The sequence below is a fragment of the Tupaia chinensis genome, unplaced genomic scaffold (genome assembly GCF_000334495.1).
Source record: "Tupaia chinensis unplaced genomic scaffold, TupChi_1.0 Scaffold143762_1, whole genome shotgun sequence".
In the NCBI taxonomy this organism is placed as follows: Eukaryota; Metazoa; Chordata; class Mammalia; order Scandentia; family Tupaiidae; genus Tupaia; species Tupaia belangeri.
Genome location: NW_006203611.1, coordinates 8975 through 26305, shown reverse-complemented (window position 1 = coordinate 26305; position 17331 = coordinate 8975). Strand labels below are relative to the sequence as shown.

Genomic DNA, 17331 nt, shown 5'->3' with positions numbered 1-17331 from the left:
ACTCTCACGTAGTCGACCGTGGTTCACGTCCCGGACCTGGTGGCTTAAACTCACACCGGGTGTGTGTGCGTGCATGCCCAAGATCCTGAGAGGAGAATGGAGGAGAAGGGATTGCGACGTGGCCATCCCCCCTGGGGGGTGATTTCTCATTTTCTAGCTCTCTGCCTCTCTCTGTCTTTCTGGAGAGCGTACGTGCCCTATAGTGAAAACCTCTCAAAAAAAATCAATAAATCAATCAATAAATAATAAAATAAATTAAATTAATAATTAAAAATTTAAAACAAAAATCCTATTGACTTTTCTCAACAAATACATTTTTGGAAACCAAGTGGAAAAACGGCTAAATAAAAGTAACATTTGGGACCAGCAGTTGGTGCAGTGGCTATGTCGCTGGACTACCACATAATTGACCACTGTTTGAGTCCCGGACCAGGTGGCTTAAACTTATGCTGGGCCCGTGTGCGTGCATGCCCAGGATCCCAAGAGGAGAATGGAGGAGAAGGGATTGTGGCATAGCCATTCCCCCCCGGGGGGTGATTTCTTGCTCTCTGGCTCTCTGTCAGTCTCTGTCTTTCTGGTGAGCACATGTACCCTATAGCGAAAATCTCTCAATAATATAAGAAAATAAAAATAAAAGAAAGTAATGATTAATTTAGCATCATTTCTGTTCAACTTGGAAAGTAAGATCACAACAGGACTAATTCACTTAAAAGAAAATCTCTTCACGGATCTTTAAACTGGTGAATTTTCCTACCACGAGGTGCATGATGACTGGTCATCCTGTAAGAGCAAATGATATGAAGGACAGAAGGTAGGAACCAACAGTTAAGTTTGGGATCTAGAAATTGCCATGATATCATTCTGCTTTCATCTATTGGTCATGCTGTCAGAGAGCTCAGAAGCAAGAGGAGATACAGATTTCACCTTTGAATGGGAGGCACACCAAAGAATCAGGGGGCCATGCTATAAACCTGCACAATCTGCCTTTTGGCTAAAAATGATAGGTATGTTTCCCACCTGCAAAACGCACTCACCTCCTCTCAAGGCCACCAGAAGGTGTCACTACAACATCAAACTTAAGCTCAAGGCTCAGGCTATCATCTAAACAAGGCCCAGGTGTGCTGAGGCTCCTCAGGTGTTGTTCTTTAGATGTATTATGGTTCCTCCTCAAATATGATTTTTTCACCTTTGAATGGGAGGCGCACCAAAGAATCAAGGGGCCATGCAATAATCCTGCACAATTGGTTTTTTGGTCACAAATGATCTTTATGTTTTCCACCTGCAAAATGCACTCACCCCTTCTCAAGGCCACCAGAAGGTGTCACTTCATCTAACTTAAGCTCAAGGTTCAAGATACCATTTAAACAAGGCACTGGTATACTGAGGCTGCTCTGGTGTTGTTCTTTAGATATAATACAGATCCTCATCAAATATGATTTTTCCTGAAGTGAAGACCAACGTACTGAAACAGGCAGAATAACTTGTCCACATACACCTGGCACAATGCAGGATGTTAGAATAACTGCTGTAGATATGCTCATTCAAACAGAAAGAAAGCTGGAGGGACACAGCAGCAGTTCGTAATCCAAGGCAGTGATGAGATCCAGCAGGGCACATGTTCCTTGAGACTGAGTCTCTAGAGATTTTCTTTTTTTTAAACTTTCTTTTCCTTTTTTATTTCCCTTTTATTTATTTACTTATTTAAATATTCAATCACTTCATATCATTATAGCATACCAAATGAATTTTCCCATCATATCCTTCCCCCAAAGAAATAACCTATGGGGGGACCAGCAGTTAGCATAACGGCTATGTCGCTGAACTCCCATGTAGATGACTGCGGTTAGAGTCCTGGTACCTGGTGGCTTAAACTCACGGCGGGCGCATGTGCGTGCATACCCAAGATACTGAGAGGAGAATGGATGAGAAGGGATTGCTGTGTGGCCATCACCCCTGGGTAGTGATTTCTCGCTTTCTATCTCTCTGTCTCCCTCTGTCTTTCTGGAAAGCCCACGTGCCCTATAGCAAAAACCTCTCAAAAAAAAAAAAAAGAAAAAAGAAAAAAAAGAAAAGAAAAATAACCTATGGGGATTTTGGCTCTGCCCGGCAGGTTCTTGTTTTCACCCTGTAAGTCATTTTCCTTTTTCCACAGAAATCTTCTGTACCTGCTTTTTGCTTGGAAAAATTTGATATTCTAAAGTCCTAGTTGTTTTAATGTCTGTTTCCTTCAGCCTAAGATGAAATGTTTCTTTAAAAAAATGTGTATTCCTTATAAGTGAATTTCTATTCCTCTGTTTTGTCTTGAGTCGCAATTGTAAAGCTCTGTGTGATGTCTTTCTCTCCTGTTAGCTTCTGATGACACTACTTTGGGAAAATGTTTTGTTGAAATTCTTAGGACATTACAAGACAGTATTAATATCTACAGAGGCTTTTTATTAGCTTTATCTGTTCTATTTGGCATCCTCTTATTCTCTCTGAGGTTTGAGCACATGATCTTATAGTCGCATATCAAAACTGCTGTTTGCCTAGGTGCTATTTCTTTAATTTGAGGATATACTCTAGGGCTAGATTAAGAAATACTGAAAAATCTAACATATTCTGGAACATTTATATTTTCTCGAAATAATCTCAAAACTTGAAGCCTTGCTTTTCCTTTATCTCTTTCTTTTTACATTATACTATAGGCAGATAAAAGAAGGACCTTCAACACTTTACCTAGACAACTTCCCAGCTAATCATTGATTTCTTAGGTGGATTTCTCACTTTCCACATTATCATAGGCAATAGTACTCCCATATTTTCCTTTATGATATAACACAAGTGCCTTCAAATTTTATTAATATCGTTCATATTTTCTTTTTATGTATTTATTTTTATTTTAGATTTTTGCCAGAGGGTACACAAGCTCACTGGAACTTGAACTGTGGTCGATTATGTGGGAGTGCAGTGGTGTAAACATTATGCAATCTGCTGGTCCACCAACTGTGCATTTTGAATCCTGGACCTGGCAGCTTAAGAAACACACTAGGCATGTGGGTACGTGTGAGTGCCCGAAACCCAAAAGGGGAGATACATGGAGGAGAGGGGAGTGCTTTATCCACTTCCTTTCTCCTTTGTCTGTCTCTTGTGAACACGTGCACCAACTATCTTTAAAAAAAAAGTATAAAGTAACCACTGATGTTTCTACTGTAATTTCATCATAGAAATTCTTTTACCCAATAAATACTAAAGATCAATGTTTTTGATGCTATAATAATTGTCTTTGTTCTATTTTATGGGAAAAAATAATAGTATCTTCACTACCTAGTCCTTTTGCAGTGCCATAGTGCTACTTCATGTAATCATTACGTCCTTCTTGATATAACTATCATTTAATTGAGAACTAAATAAAATATGACTTGACGTTATAAGAAGTAACATCCATAGCTGTTATTGGCATGAACATGTGAAAATTTGTCAGTGATGCTATTCTCACAAAGTATGATGCTCATCACACTCAGAAAAGTTTGATGTTTTTTAAGTATATTATATTCTGTATGTGATAATCAATATCAGAATGTCCGCTGTGGGCAGACATAAGGACCATCCTTACATCTCCCCACAAAGTGGAAAATGTAGCTGTCCACTGAGACCCTATGACCAACCTGAAATAGAAATCATACCGAACAAAAATGACTTATATTGTATCTTTGTCCATTCACCTTGCCCAAGATTTTATTTTACTAAGTGTAAAAAATTTGACTGCACCATAACTGCTGAAAACTGAAAAATGAATTTTTCTTCCAGAGGCTATGTACATTGCATCTTTTTAAAAATAATTCATTTTTAATATTTTTTTATTTTTAAATTTTTTACATTCAATCACTGTGCATCATTACATCATGCCAGATAATTTTCCCGTCATGAATACACTATATATTAGCTCTGTCAAAGATATTACCATACACATTATCATCAACAGAAAATTTTTCATTTTTGTATCCCTTGAATATTTTCTTTCTTTCTTTTTTCCCTTGATTAACTCCCTCTAACCATTTTCTGTTTCCCTCTCCTCCTGCAGTGTCTCTACTATTGACAGTTGTTCTCCATAATTTTATACCTTCCAGTCTTTCAGTTTCTGCCATAGAGTGCTGGCATTTGATATATATTGAGTGGGGACACAGAATGGCTTTCTTTTGTAACCTGGCTTATTTCACTTAGCAGTAAATCTTCCATATTTGTCCACATTCTATCATATGCCAGGGTATCTTTTCTTTTTTAATTGCTGATTAGTATTCCATTGCATCTTACACATGAAACCATTCCTCTATGCCTTATTCTGTCTCTGAAATACTTGAATGATCCCTCTTCCTATCTGCTAAGTCCTCACACTTGAAAGAGATTAGATCAAATCATAACAATTTTTGAATGAGGAGAAAATGATTTTTATAGAAGGAGATGGGAGAAAGATTAAGTTGGGAGAATTCATAAATTTGAATGTGTTTAATCACTTTTGACAGGAATGAGGTAAGTATCCAACCATGGTAAATTAAAATTTAAAAAGCCTTAGTACTCTCTCATTTCTAAAACAATAAGACTCTAGAAGGAGATTTTATAGCCCTGGAGAGAACTTTTCAGCCTTGGATGCCCCCAGGGAATACTTTGTTGGTATCTAAGATCAACAGGGACAATAAGGGGAAAATAGCTTAGGACTTAAAAGTGCTCCTGAGGTGGTGACAATGGTTTTGCCAGATGAGCCTCAGGCTGCTTCAGAATCTTCTTTCAGCAGGGGCTCCTCAGTAACAGGTAAAGTCTGTAGTAAAACAAGAGGATTAGGTTGGGTCATTGACAGACTATTTTAAAATATCATTACTGAGGTTTCCACTTGGCTCTAAACCACTTTTCTCTGAACCTCTGTATCCCTCTCTTGTCCTTCATTCCCTGAGAAAACCCCCTGATGTCCTTTGTCTTGTCCTGTTTCTCACTCACATTTGCAAGAAAGGAAACATAAGATGTCAACTTACTATTTAAACCTATAGATGTAGGTGATCCTTTGCTAAGATGTACACAGATACCTGATCCTCTAAAGTGACTGCATTGCATTTAAAGGTAGGAGACTCCTAGTCCTTGGAGCTAGTGTAGGCAAAAGGTTAGAGACCCCTACAACCTCTTGGATATGTATTTCTATATGGGTGAGATGTTGAGTCTTTAAAATCCTCCATCTGGAACCTAGGATGAAATGGTTGCAGTTCATATATAATCCTCTTATAAACAGAATCTGTGGCACTGCCATCAGGTTAGAGCTTGTTACAATTAATCTACATCCAGAGGTTTTTTATTCTTATGTCTTCTGATCCTATCTGTCCAATATATTTCCTGGTATACTGAAGGATAAAATCATCCTTTTAAAAAGTTTGTTTATTCATTTTGAGAAAGAATGTGATGAACACTTGACAGGATCTTGTCACCCAATGGTCCTTTCCAAGCTTCTGAGGTTCACCTGGTATGATCCCAAGCCTTCTCTGTTGCTCCAGCACTACCCAATAGCATTCTACTGCAGGCACAGATAACTGAGCTAAATTTCTTCTTTAAATACCATTCCCAGCTGATGTCCTGGAATGCCTAGAAACCTGGAAGTGTGACTACTGCACAAAGTAAATTGAAGTGTTTTTGTTTGTTTGCTTCTAAGTCCATAATAATTTTTTCATTTTATTTTTATTTTCCACCTCTTTCTTTTTTTCAATCTATAATGAGGCCATGTACTTAGGGGGAGCCTAGAAAACAGAAGCAGAATTCCCACACAACTTTTTTTTACTAAAAAGTGATTATGTGGACAGCAGAAATTCTGGCCCAGAGAAAATTTACAAAGACAATACTTGCAGTCTAAGAGCTTCATTCTCAGGGGATATGTTTGAACTTCACGTATTTTCTAGATCCTGGGCACACAGATAAATAACAAAATCTGGTAGTAAGGAAAAGGTTTTGACCAAAGTTGCTATTTTGCCAGTGTCTTCTCTAATGACACTCCCAAGCTCCCATTGCTCTTAGCTGTCATTTTCCTCAACAAAGCTATGCAATTTTCCTTCCTTTTCTCATCTGTTTTGCTATTAAAAAAAGTTTTGACTTAGAGTGAGATATTTTCTTTATCTAGATTTCTGGTTTTTAATTAGTAAAATGTGAAATAGATTTTTAGTTCTGCTGTTCTTTGACTTAATGTTTTTCTTTTTTCCTCTTCTTGACTTTCTTCCCCTATGTTCTCTTATCTTTTACTGTCTCCTTCTTAAATTTTTTGCTTATTCCCACTTTTTTTTTTTCTTTGCTATAGGTTGCATGACTTGCTGGAAAGACAGAGAGAGACAGAGGGACAGAAAGCGAGAAGTCACCCCTTTGGGGGTTAGTCACCCTTCAACTTTGTTTGTCTCTCAGGATTTTTAAAAACATAATTATTTATTTAACTTTATTTATTAGTTTATTGATTTTTTATTTGAAGAGAGAGAGAGAGAGAGAGAGAGAGAGAGAAAGTGAGAAAGCAAGCCACCAGGTCCGGGATTCAAACCGTGGTCGGCCATGTAGGAGTGTCCAGTGCCTTGACCACCATGCCACCCACTGGTCCCTTGCTCCTGAGGATTTTGAGCACATGCTCAGTCATGCCCAATGTAAGTGTTAACACTGGCTCTGGGACTTGAACTGCAGTTGACCGACAACCTGGAAGTACAGCGACATAGCCATTATACCATTTGTTGGTCCCATTATTCTCACTCCTTTTCACAAGTATTTGAAAAAATTATTAAACATGTTCTTTCTCAAAAATCCCTAAGATAAACAAAACAAAAACAAAACACACACACACACACACACACACACACAAACCCCAAAAAACAAAACCTAAAACAATTTAGTGGATGAACAGAATATGTATGCTAGCAATCTAATAGGTTACATACTTGAACTAGAAGTCAACTATCTTTCATAAGAGCAATAGAAGGAAACGAGAATTCATAGATATATAAAATAGCCCGAGAAAGGCTGGGAGAGTCTTGGGAATTTTTCAAAGAAGATCTTGTGGAAGATTTAACAAACAGTTCCATTTTTTTATTCATCATGAGATGGGTCAGCCAGATATGCAAACAGAGCCTGGGAATTGAATGCTCAAAAGCTGCTTAGATATTATAATTATTAACACCATATAAGAAATACAGAGTTAAAGTGATTCTTTGTGGGAGAGGAGAATCTACTAGCTTTCACATCCACCAATTACTAACAATTCTGGGCAAAAAGACCCAAACAAACAAACAAAAACATTTTAGATCAATACTGAGAATATATAAAGAGCATTTTATTCCTAGTGATCACATTTATATAGGAAGCACATATTTGCATTTTAATCCTCAAACTGTTGCTGTGGGTTAGATACTGTAATTACCCACATATCACTGATGTAGGGACTGTTCTGAGGATCAGGGTTTATTGGGGTCTGAATACAGGATGTATGGATATATATCTTATCTCTTTACATTCTCTTAATCAGCTTGATTCCAATCAAATGATAAAGGCAGCTAATGAGCATATTAATGTCAAGAGTGTTTAAGAGAGTATGTTTTGGCTCTGGCTGGAAATCATGTCGAAAGCTGACTGACTCCATTGGTTTCAATGAGAAGTAGGTATAAGGATTGTGATGGGTAGGAATGGCATCCTTTGTGGGAAACAAAACAGCTCATTTTCTTCACTGACTATTACTTCTGTATTGACTAAGCTATTATGTTCTTGGTTTCTGAAAGACAAAAAAGAATAAAGGACAGGAGAGGCAGAAGACTTTTTTCCAAATAGGTGCTTTAAACTGAGTATGATTTATTTGTACTTGGATAAGGTTTATTCTCCCAAGACAGCAGGAACATACTCAATAGGATATGTCTTGGAGTTGTAATTGCAGGGGTCCTGTCTTCCTTTTCCCCAAACCTTGCTCCCTACCTACACACACCATGTAGAAATGAAATTATTCCACACTTGAGGAAGTCAGATTCTAACATATTGTTAATTTCTACCACTGTACTTTTTAAGAAGCTGCTCATCAGGATCTCTCAATCTCCTTCCTCATGTCTACTGCACGTCGGCTTCATGGCAGATAATCACTCTCATTTCCAACACCTTTACTTCATCCTAACTGGAATTCCTGGCCTTGAAGAAAACTATTACTGGATGGCATTCCCACTGGGTGTTATATATGTCATTGCTCTTTCTGGCAATAGCATCATTATCTCTACCATCAAGTCTGAATCTTCCCTGCACATCCCGATGTACTTCTTCCTGTGTATGCTGGCATTGGCAGACCTGGGACTTGCCCTTTGTACTTTGCCCTCTATGCTAGGCATATTCTGGTTTAACTACAAGTCCATTAGCTTTGATGCCTGCCTTGTCCAGATGTACTTCATCCACACTTTCTCAGCCATTGAGTCTGGGGTGCTGGTGGCTATGGCCTTTGATCGGGTGGTGGCAATCAGGAATCCCCTCAGGTATAGCACTATCTTAACCAACGGTGTGGTCTGCAGAACTGGTGCCGTCATCTTGTCAAGGGCAGTCTGTGCTGTCTTCCCTTTGCCCTTCCTCATCAAACGACTCCCGTTCTACCGCTCAAACACTCTCTCTCATTCCTTCTGCCTCCACCAAGATGTCATGCGCCTGGCTTGTGCGAGCACCCGCGTCAACAGCCTTTATGGCCTCATTGCCGTCATCTTCACCCTGGGTTCTGACTCTCTGTCCATCCTCCTCTCCTATGTGTTTATACTCCGCACAGAAACAGCCATAGTCTCAGGGGAGGGCCAGCTGAAGGCACTCAACACCTGTGTGTCACATATCTGTGCTGTCCTAATCTTGTACATACCAATCATTGGAGTGTCAGTCATTCATCGCTTTGGAAAGCACTTGTCACCACTGACTCATGCTCTTATGGCCAATGCCTACCTCCTTGTACCTCCTGTGCTAAACCCCATAGTCTATACCGTGAAGACCAAGGAGATTCGAAGGAAGATCATCCAGATATTTGTTCGAACTAAGATTGCTGCAGAGAGTTAGTGTCTGCCAATTAGAAAGGGGAAAGATCTATTATGTAAAAACACCATCCTGATCATGAAAAATAAAGGTTTATTTTTTTATTTTTTACATTTTCTTTGTAATTTAAGTTGGGCAAAAAAATATTTCCTTGCTCACAGAGAATAGTTTATTTTCCCTGTAGCAAATTGTCCTTTGAATGATATGAAATAAATAGTATCTATAAGGCTGTCTAATGTACTGTACTGTCATACAGGGCTGAAAAAGAAATTATTACTAATCGTACTTCAAAAAATAACTCCTTTGAATAGAAATAAAGTTTATTAAATTAATGTAATTTGACATTCTGGTCCAAGAGTTAAGAGTGGCCTACAGCTTATTAGAGGAGAAACTATACTAAAGAAATAATGAGAACCGCTGGAGAGTATACACTAATAAAATAAAATTGGAATCAGAAAATAATCTAGTTTGGAATTAAAAATATAAATGTATGCAAATGAACAAGGGCCAGCTATACTGCATAACTTGGGATCCAAAGATGATGAATTTTTGGTCTGTTACATGAGAGTTGGGTGGCTTAGGGTAGTCTCTTAATCTTTCTAAGCCCCAATTTCTTACTTTTGAAAACGGAAATAATATCTGTCAGCATCCAACATTGTTATAAAATTAAACTTAATCACAAATTTAGTGGGACCAGCAATTAGCATAATGGCTATGTCGCTGAACTTCCATGAAGTCAACTGTGGTTCGAGTTCCAGACCCGGTGGCTAAAACTCTTGCAGGGCGCGTGTGCGTGCGTGCCTACGTTCCCAAGAGGAGAATGGAGAAGAAGGGATTGCAGCGTGGCCATCCCACTGGGGGGGTGATTTCTTGCTTTCTATCTCTCGGTCTCTCTCTGTCTTTTTGGCGAGCATATGTGCCCTATAGTGAATCTCAAAAAATTTAATCACAAATTTAGTACGTAATTAAAGCTACTTTTTAAACTATGGAGTGCTTTAACTATAAGAAGTAGTCATTAATATTGAATGTAAGGGAATAAAAGAACTTTGTGTTTATAGACTTTCTCCTAAGTAAAAGAGATATTGCCAAGTTCTTTTACGTGTGATCTCATTTTCTAACAATGGCATTCTTATGGGACATAGTGTTATGCAGTTTCCAGATGAAAATATCAAGGCACAAAATAATGAATTTTTTGGCCATGGCTCAGCCAGGAAGATTTTTTAGAAAATACTGGATGCCACTGACATTGTAGAAGAAAGATGATTAGTGTACAAGAGAAAATACTTCCACTTAAATGCTGCTTTAATTAAAAATACTGCTTTTATCTACATAAAGTTTTAAAATAAACTTTATTATTCTTTTCTTAATTCTTCTTTTTTTTTTTTGGAGAGGTTTTTGCTAGAGGGCACGTGTGCTCACCAGAAAGACAGAGAGAGGCAGAGAGACAGAAAGCGAGAAATCACCCAGGGGGGATGGTCATGCCTCAGTCCCTTCTCCTCTATTCTCCTTTTGGGATCTTGAGCACACAAGCACACATTCCCAGAGTGAATTTAAGCCACTGGGTCTGGGACTCGAACTACAGGCGACTATATCTGTGTCCAGTGACATAGCCATTACGCCAACTGCTGGTCCCTATTTTCTTAATTCAGTAAGAAACAAAAAAAATCTGAGATGATATTTAACAATACAATGTAAGTATAAAATACTATTATATCCTCTGGGCTTTGTGGAATGGCTTGAATTCTACCACACTGGAGAGATTTGTTATGATTTTGTCTGCACCACCATAGCCCTGAGTGGTGGACCTAGAGCCAGCCCGTGACATGATGATTAAGGTGACTGAATCCCACATATCATCAGTGAGGTTTAAGACAGACCCAGTGATTAGAAAAACATGCATGTTGTCAGCATGCATACCCCAAAATTCTGATGGGAGAGAAAGATGGAATGCAGGAAAAGGACTATGGCATGACCATCCCCCAAGGGAGATGCTTTCTCACCTTCTCTCTCTCTCTCTTAATCTGTCTCTCTGATGGGCATCATGCCCTCTGGAAAACTTTTTAAAAATGACTAGACCTAGAGTTACTTTCTCCATGTTGGCAGAAAAGGTCCTAGGAACAGCCTAAAGTGACCATTATTCTCAATGGATGAGTAAGTCTCTTTGAGGACTTTCAGTGTTCAGTGTTTTCACCCTTATGGGGCATGTGAAAATTAGGTTACAGCATAGGGTTCTAAGTCACACTCACCAGTTTAGACACAAATAGAAAAGACATTCATAGCTGTGGTCTTTGGTGCCTTAAACACTAAGGGCTAACTTCAAAAACCAGTACATTAGTGAGTTTGTATGTTTCCCTATGTCCCCTTTCTTCATCCTTCATTTTAAAGGTAAAGATGATAACTCATCAAGAGCAGTATCAGCAGTATTCCTAACAGCTACAATATCACCAGCTGACACAGTTACTGGCATTTTAGATGTTGTCTCATTGCTCTCAGATTAGCTCTATGAGTGAATGTACTGAAATCAAGGGTTTAGGTTTCCTGAGACCTCTGGGTTTAAGCTCACTCTGGTCATTGCCAGCTGCCAGTGTGCAAAAAGCATACAGATAGAGGTTGTTAAATGTTGGACTTCAGATAACCTGTTTGTAAAACAGTTTGTATTAGCTACTAAAGTTGAAGATAAGCATAACTGGCCATCCTGTTAATGTCCAATCAACAGAAACATGTGCAGGAATGTTCACATCAGCGTCATGTATGTTGGTCCCAAACTGAAAACAACCCTATGTACACCAATGGTGCAATAGAAAAATTAACAATGGTTTCATAAAAGGATGTAATTCAGCTACATCTACAGGCAACAACATGAATCAATTTCACCAACGTAACAGTGAGGAGGCAAAAAAATAAATAAATAAATATAAAAATAAATATAAATAAATAAATGTAAAAATTAATTGGAAAGCCAATGCTAACTTCAAAAACAAAGCATTGGCTGTGCTGCTTACCATTTGTGTAATCTATTGCAACAAAAATACTTTTTTTCTTTTGTTATAAGGCGCATTTGCTCACCAGAGAGAGAAGGAAAGAAAGCAAGAGAAGGAAAGTGAGAAATCACCCATCAGAGGGGATGGACATGCACACTATTTTTTCCTCAAGTCTTCTGTCCAGATTTTGGGCACATTTACCTGAGTTTATTTTCAAGCCACCAGGTCTTGGGACTTGAACCATGCAGCATGGGTGATCATGTGAGATATGGTGGGATCTAGCTTCTTAACCTCCATACCACCTACTAGTGTAGAAGTTACATAATTACTTATTAATTTTTTTTATTTGCTTCTTTTCTTTTCTTTTTTTTTTTTAAGAGGTTTTTGCTATAGGGCGCATGCGCTCGCCAGACAGAGAGAGAGAGAGACAGAGAGATAGAAAGCGAGAAATCACCCCCCAGAGGCGATGGCCACGCCTCAATCCCTTCTCCTCCATTCTCCTCTTGGGATCTTGGGCATTCATGCACACACACCTGGCGTGAGTTTAAACCACCAGATCCAGGACTCGAACCGTGGTCGACTATGTGGGAGTCCAGCGACATAGCCATTATGCTAACTGCTGGTCCCTATTTGCTTATTTTCTAAGAGAGAATGAGTAAGAAGGGGAGAGAGAGAGAGAGAGAGAGAGAGACCCTCAACAGAGTCTTTAAGCCACAGTCCTTCACCCAACTCTGCAGCTAACCAGGGTCACAGGTGTACACAGCATCTTGAGCCAGGGAAGTAAAACAGGGGCCTTTCCTACATGGTCTCCAGAATTACATAGCCGTACATCTACTCCCTGTGCCACTGTGACTGAACCATGATACCTAAAAAATTTAACACTAGCTCTTCTAATACACAAAATTTGTATAACAATATTGCCTATTTCATAAAATTCTGGAGATTAAAGCAGTTAATGTATATAAGACTTATATAAGACTTAGCTCATGGCCTGGAAAGAGTAAATATTCAATAAATGTCAGTTGGTCTTATTAGTATTATACTTATTTTTTTTTGAGAGTTTTTTTTTTTTTTTCGCTACAAGGCGCGTGCGCTCGCCAGACAGACAGAGAGAGACAAAGAGATAGACAGCGAGAAATCACCCCCAGGGGGGATGGTCATGCTGCAATCCCTTTTCCTCCATTCTCCTCTCGGGATCTTGGGCACACACACACATGTGCCTGGTGTGAGTTCTAAGTCACTGGGTCCGGGACACAAACCGCAGTTGACTACGTGGGAGTCCAGCGACATAGCCATTATGCTAACTGCTGGTTCCCTATTATTCTTAATTTTAAAAGTATGCTGAGGGCCAGCTATGGTGGCACTTTGACAATGCATGCTCTTTGATGCTGAGCTACATAGAAAGGTCCCAGGTTGGTGTCCTGGGGTCTTCCTGTGCACCCCAGCCACAGACACAGGCATCATACCTGAGATACAGGCTTGCTGAGGCTCAGGATGCATGGTATGAAGACCCTGTATGTGGTGAGTGTTCCTGTCTGTCTCACTTATGGAAGAAATAAGGAAGCTTTTAAAAAATGCTTTGAGGCATAGCAGGCTTATGTGACTTTATTAGGCAAATCAACTTATCACAGATAGTTTTGAGAGGAGTTGATTTAAAAGTGGAGCATTCAATTTTTGTATAGTGCTAAAAATTTTTATCATACACACACACACGTATACCACTATAAAGTAGTGAATTGTTGATATATACTACAAAGTGAATAAATGACTTAGTGTAAGACATCACACTAAGTGAAAGAAGCCAGACCCAAGGGCCCACATATTGAATGACTGATTTTATATAAAATATCCAGAACAGTACAGAGGCAAGGCTGGAGAGTTGAGTGGATAATTGGGAACTATTTCTAGTGGGTGTGAGTTTCTTTTGGGGGTGATGACAATATTTTAACATTGACTATTGTAATGGTTGGACATCTCTAAATAGACTAAAATATGAGTAAATTGTATAAAGAAGCTGGGTTAACTTTATTATGTGTTAACTACACTCCAGTAATGTAGTTAAATATGTGGGTTAAAAAAGAAAAGAGTAATCATTATGTAGAGGTGAAAAGAACTATGAAAATACCAAATGGCATACGCTTTCAAAACTATTACTACAGGCTTTAGGAAGGATGACATCCCATTTATTCATTTATGTTTTTATAGAAAAGTCCAATGTATCAGTTAGAATTTGAAAAATGCAGAGACAGAAATATGAACCACCTTGCTTAAAATTTGAAACAAGAGGGTCCAGTAGGTGCAAGGTAGTTGAGATGCTGGACTCCCATATGGGCAACTAAGGTTTGAGTCCTGGATCTGGCAGTTTGCTTTCTCACATTCCCTCTCTCTTCCTCTGGTGAGCATGCATGCTCTATAGCAAATCAAAACTACTACTACTATTACTAATAAATTAAATAAAATAAATGATTATTTTAAAAATTTGAAACAAGAATCCTATTGACTTTTCTCAACAAATGCACTTGTGGAAACCAAGTGGAAAAATGCTTATATAAAAGTAACAATTGGGATCAGCAGTTGGAGCAGTACCTATGTCACTTTAAATAAAAAGATTATATTTAACTAAGTGTGTAAAATTTGACTGCACCATAACTGCTGAAAACAGAAATATGAATTTTTCCAGTGACTATGTACTCTGCATCTTTTTAAAAATGATTCATTTTTAAAATTTATTTTTAAATCTTTTACATTCAATCACTGTGTATCATCATTACATCATGCCAAATAATTTTCCCATCATGAATACACTGTATATTAGCTCTGTCAAAGATATTACCATACACCTTATCATCAACAGATAATTTTTCATTTTTGTATCCTTTGAATGTTTTGTTTCTTTCTTCGTTCCCTTGATTCCCTCCCTCTAACCCTCATCTATTTCCTACCTCCTCCTACATTCTTTGTACTATTGACAGTTGCTCTCCATACTTTTATACCTTCCAGTCTTTTAGTTTCTGCCATAGAGTGCTGGCATGTGGTATATATTGAGAGGGGACAGACAATGGCTTTCTTCCATAGTCTGGCTTACTTCACTTAGCAGTAAATCTTCCATATTTGTCCACTTTCTATCAAATGCCAAAGTTTCATTATTTTTTTATGGATGAGTAGTATTCCGTTGCATCTTACACATGATACCATTCCAATCCTTATTCTTTCTCTGAAATACTTGAATGATCACTCTTCATATCTGCTTAGTCTTCACACTTGAGATTGATTAGATCAAATCATAACAATTTTAATTATTTATTTATTTGTTTATTATTTTTCATTTTATTTTCTATCATACATTCAGTTACATTATTATTTGGCTTACAAAATGGATATTTCAACTGATGAATATTTATCCTTAGTGCAGTTGATAAAACTACAAAGTATCTTCAACAAATAATACCACATTTCTTTGTACCATTAATGCTTTGCCAAGTCATGACAATTTTCAAATGAGGAGAAAATGATTTTTTCTTGTAGAAGGAGATGGGAGAAAGATTTAGTTGGGAGAATTCATAAATGTGAATATTTGAAATCACTTTTGACAGGAATGAAATGAGGTAAGTATCCAACCATGATAAATTAAAATTTAAAAAGCCTTAATACTCTCTCATTTCTAAAACAATAAGAATCTAGAAGGAGATTTTACAGCCCTAGAGAGACCTTCTCAGTCTTGGAAGCCCCCAGGGAATACTTTGTTTGTTAGTCTCTAAGATCAACAGGGACAATAAGGGGAAAGTAACTTAGGACTTAAATGTGCTTCTGAGGCGGTGACAATGGTTTTGCCAGATGAGCCTCAGGCTGCTTCAGAATCTTTCAGCAGGGGCTCCTCAGTAACAGGTAAATTCTGAAGAAAAACAATAGGATTAGGTTGAAATAGTCATTGACAGACTATTTCATTACTGAGGTTTCCACTTGGCTCTAAACCACTTTTCTCTGAATCTCTGTATCCCTCTCTAGTCCTTCATTCCCTGAGAAAACAACCCCATGTCCTATGTCTTGTCCTGTTTCTCACTCACATTTGCTTGAAAGGAAAGATATGATGTCAACTTACTATTTAAACCTACTGATAAATGTAGGTGATCCTTTGCTAAGACATACACAGGTATGTCTTAGCAAAGACGTACATTGCATTTAATAGTAGGAGACTCCTAGTCCTTGGAGCTAGTGTAGGCAAAAGGTAAGAGACCCCTACAGCATCCCGGATATGTATTTCTGTATGGGTGAGATGTTGAATCTTCATTCTAGGTTCCTTCATCTGGAACCTAGAATGAAATGGTTGCAGTTCATAAATAATCCTCTTATAAACGGAATCTATGGCATTGCCATCAGGTTAGAGCTTCTTACAATTAAGCTACATCAAGAGGGTTTTTATTCTTATGTCTTCAGTTCCTGTCTGTCCAATATTCTTCCTGGTATACTGAAGGATAAATTCATTCTTTTTAAAAATTTATTTATTCATTTGAGAGACAGAGAGAGATCAAGCCTTGACAGGATCTTGTCACCCTATGGCCTTCTCCAAGCCTCTCAGGTTTACCTGGTGTGATCCCAAGCCTTCTTTGTAGCTCCCAGCACCACACAATAGCATTCTACTGAAGGCACCAGATGACTGAGCTAAATATCTCCTTTAAAGACCATTCCCAACTGATGTCCTGGAATGCCTAGAAACCTGGAAGTGTGACTACTGCACAAAGTAAATTGAAGTGTATTTTTGTTTGTTTGTTTGCTTCCGAGTACATAATACTTTTATGGTTTTATTTTTATTTCCCACCTTTATTTTTGAATCTATGATGAGGCCATGTACCTAGTGGGAGCCCAGAAGATAGATGCAGAATACTCACACAGCTTGTTTTTACAAAAAAGTGATCATGTAGACCCCAGAAATCCCGGCTCAGAGAAAATTTACAAAGACAGAACTTGGAGTCTAAGAGCTTCATCCTCAGGGGATAATTTTGAACTTCACGTATTTTCTAGATCCTTGGCACACAGATAAGTAACAAATTCTGGTAGTGGGGAAAGGATCTTGGCCAGGAGTTGCTATTTTGCCAGTGTCTTCTCTAATGACACTCTCAAGCTCCCATTGCTCTTAGCTGTCATTTTCCCCAACAAAGCTATGCAATTTTCCTTTCTTTTCTCATCTGTTTTGCTTTTAAAAAAGTGTTTGAATCAGAGTGAGATATTTTCTTTATCTAGGCTTCTGGTTTTTAATTAGTTAAATGTGAAATAGATAGATTTTTAGTTCTGCTGTTCTTTGACTTAATATTTTTCCTTTTTCCTCTTC

At 38.1% G+C, this 17331-nt stretch overlaps 1 protein-coding gene across 1 annotated transcript; it reads left to right on the top strand.

Moving 5' to 3' along the window:
- Positions 1-8094: 8094 nt before the first annotated feature.
- LOC102501654 (olfactory receptor 51H1) lies at positions 8095-9048 on the top strand. The gene has a single exon (XM_006164963.1). It carries the CDS (start codon positions 8095-8097, stop codon positions 9046-9048), a length of 954 nt encoding a protein of 317 aa, XP_006165025.1.
- Positions 9049-17331: the final 8283 nt, after the last annotated feature.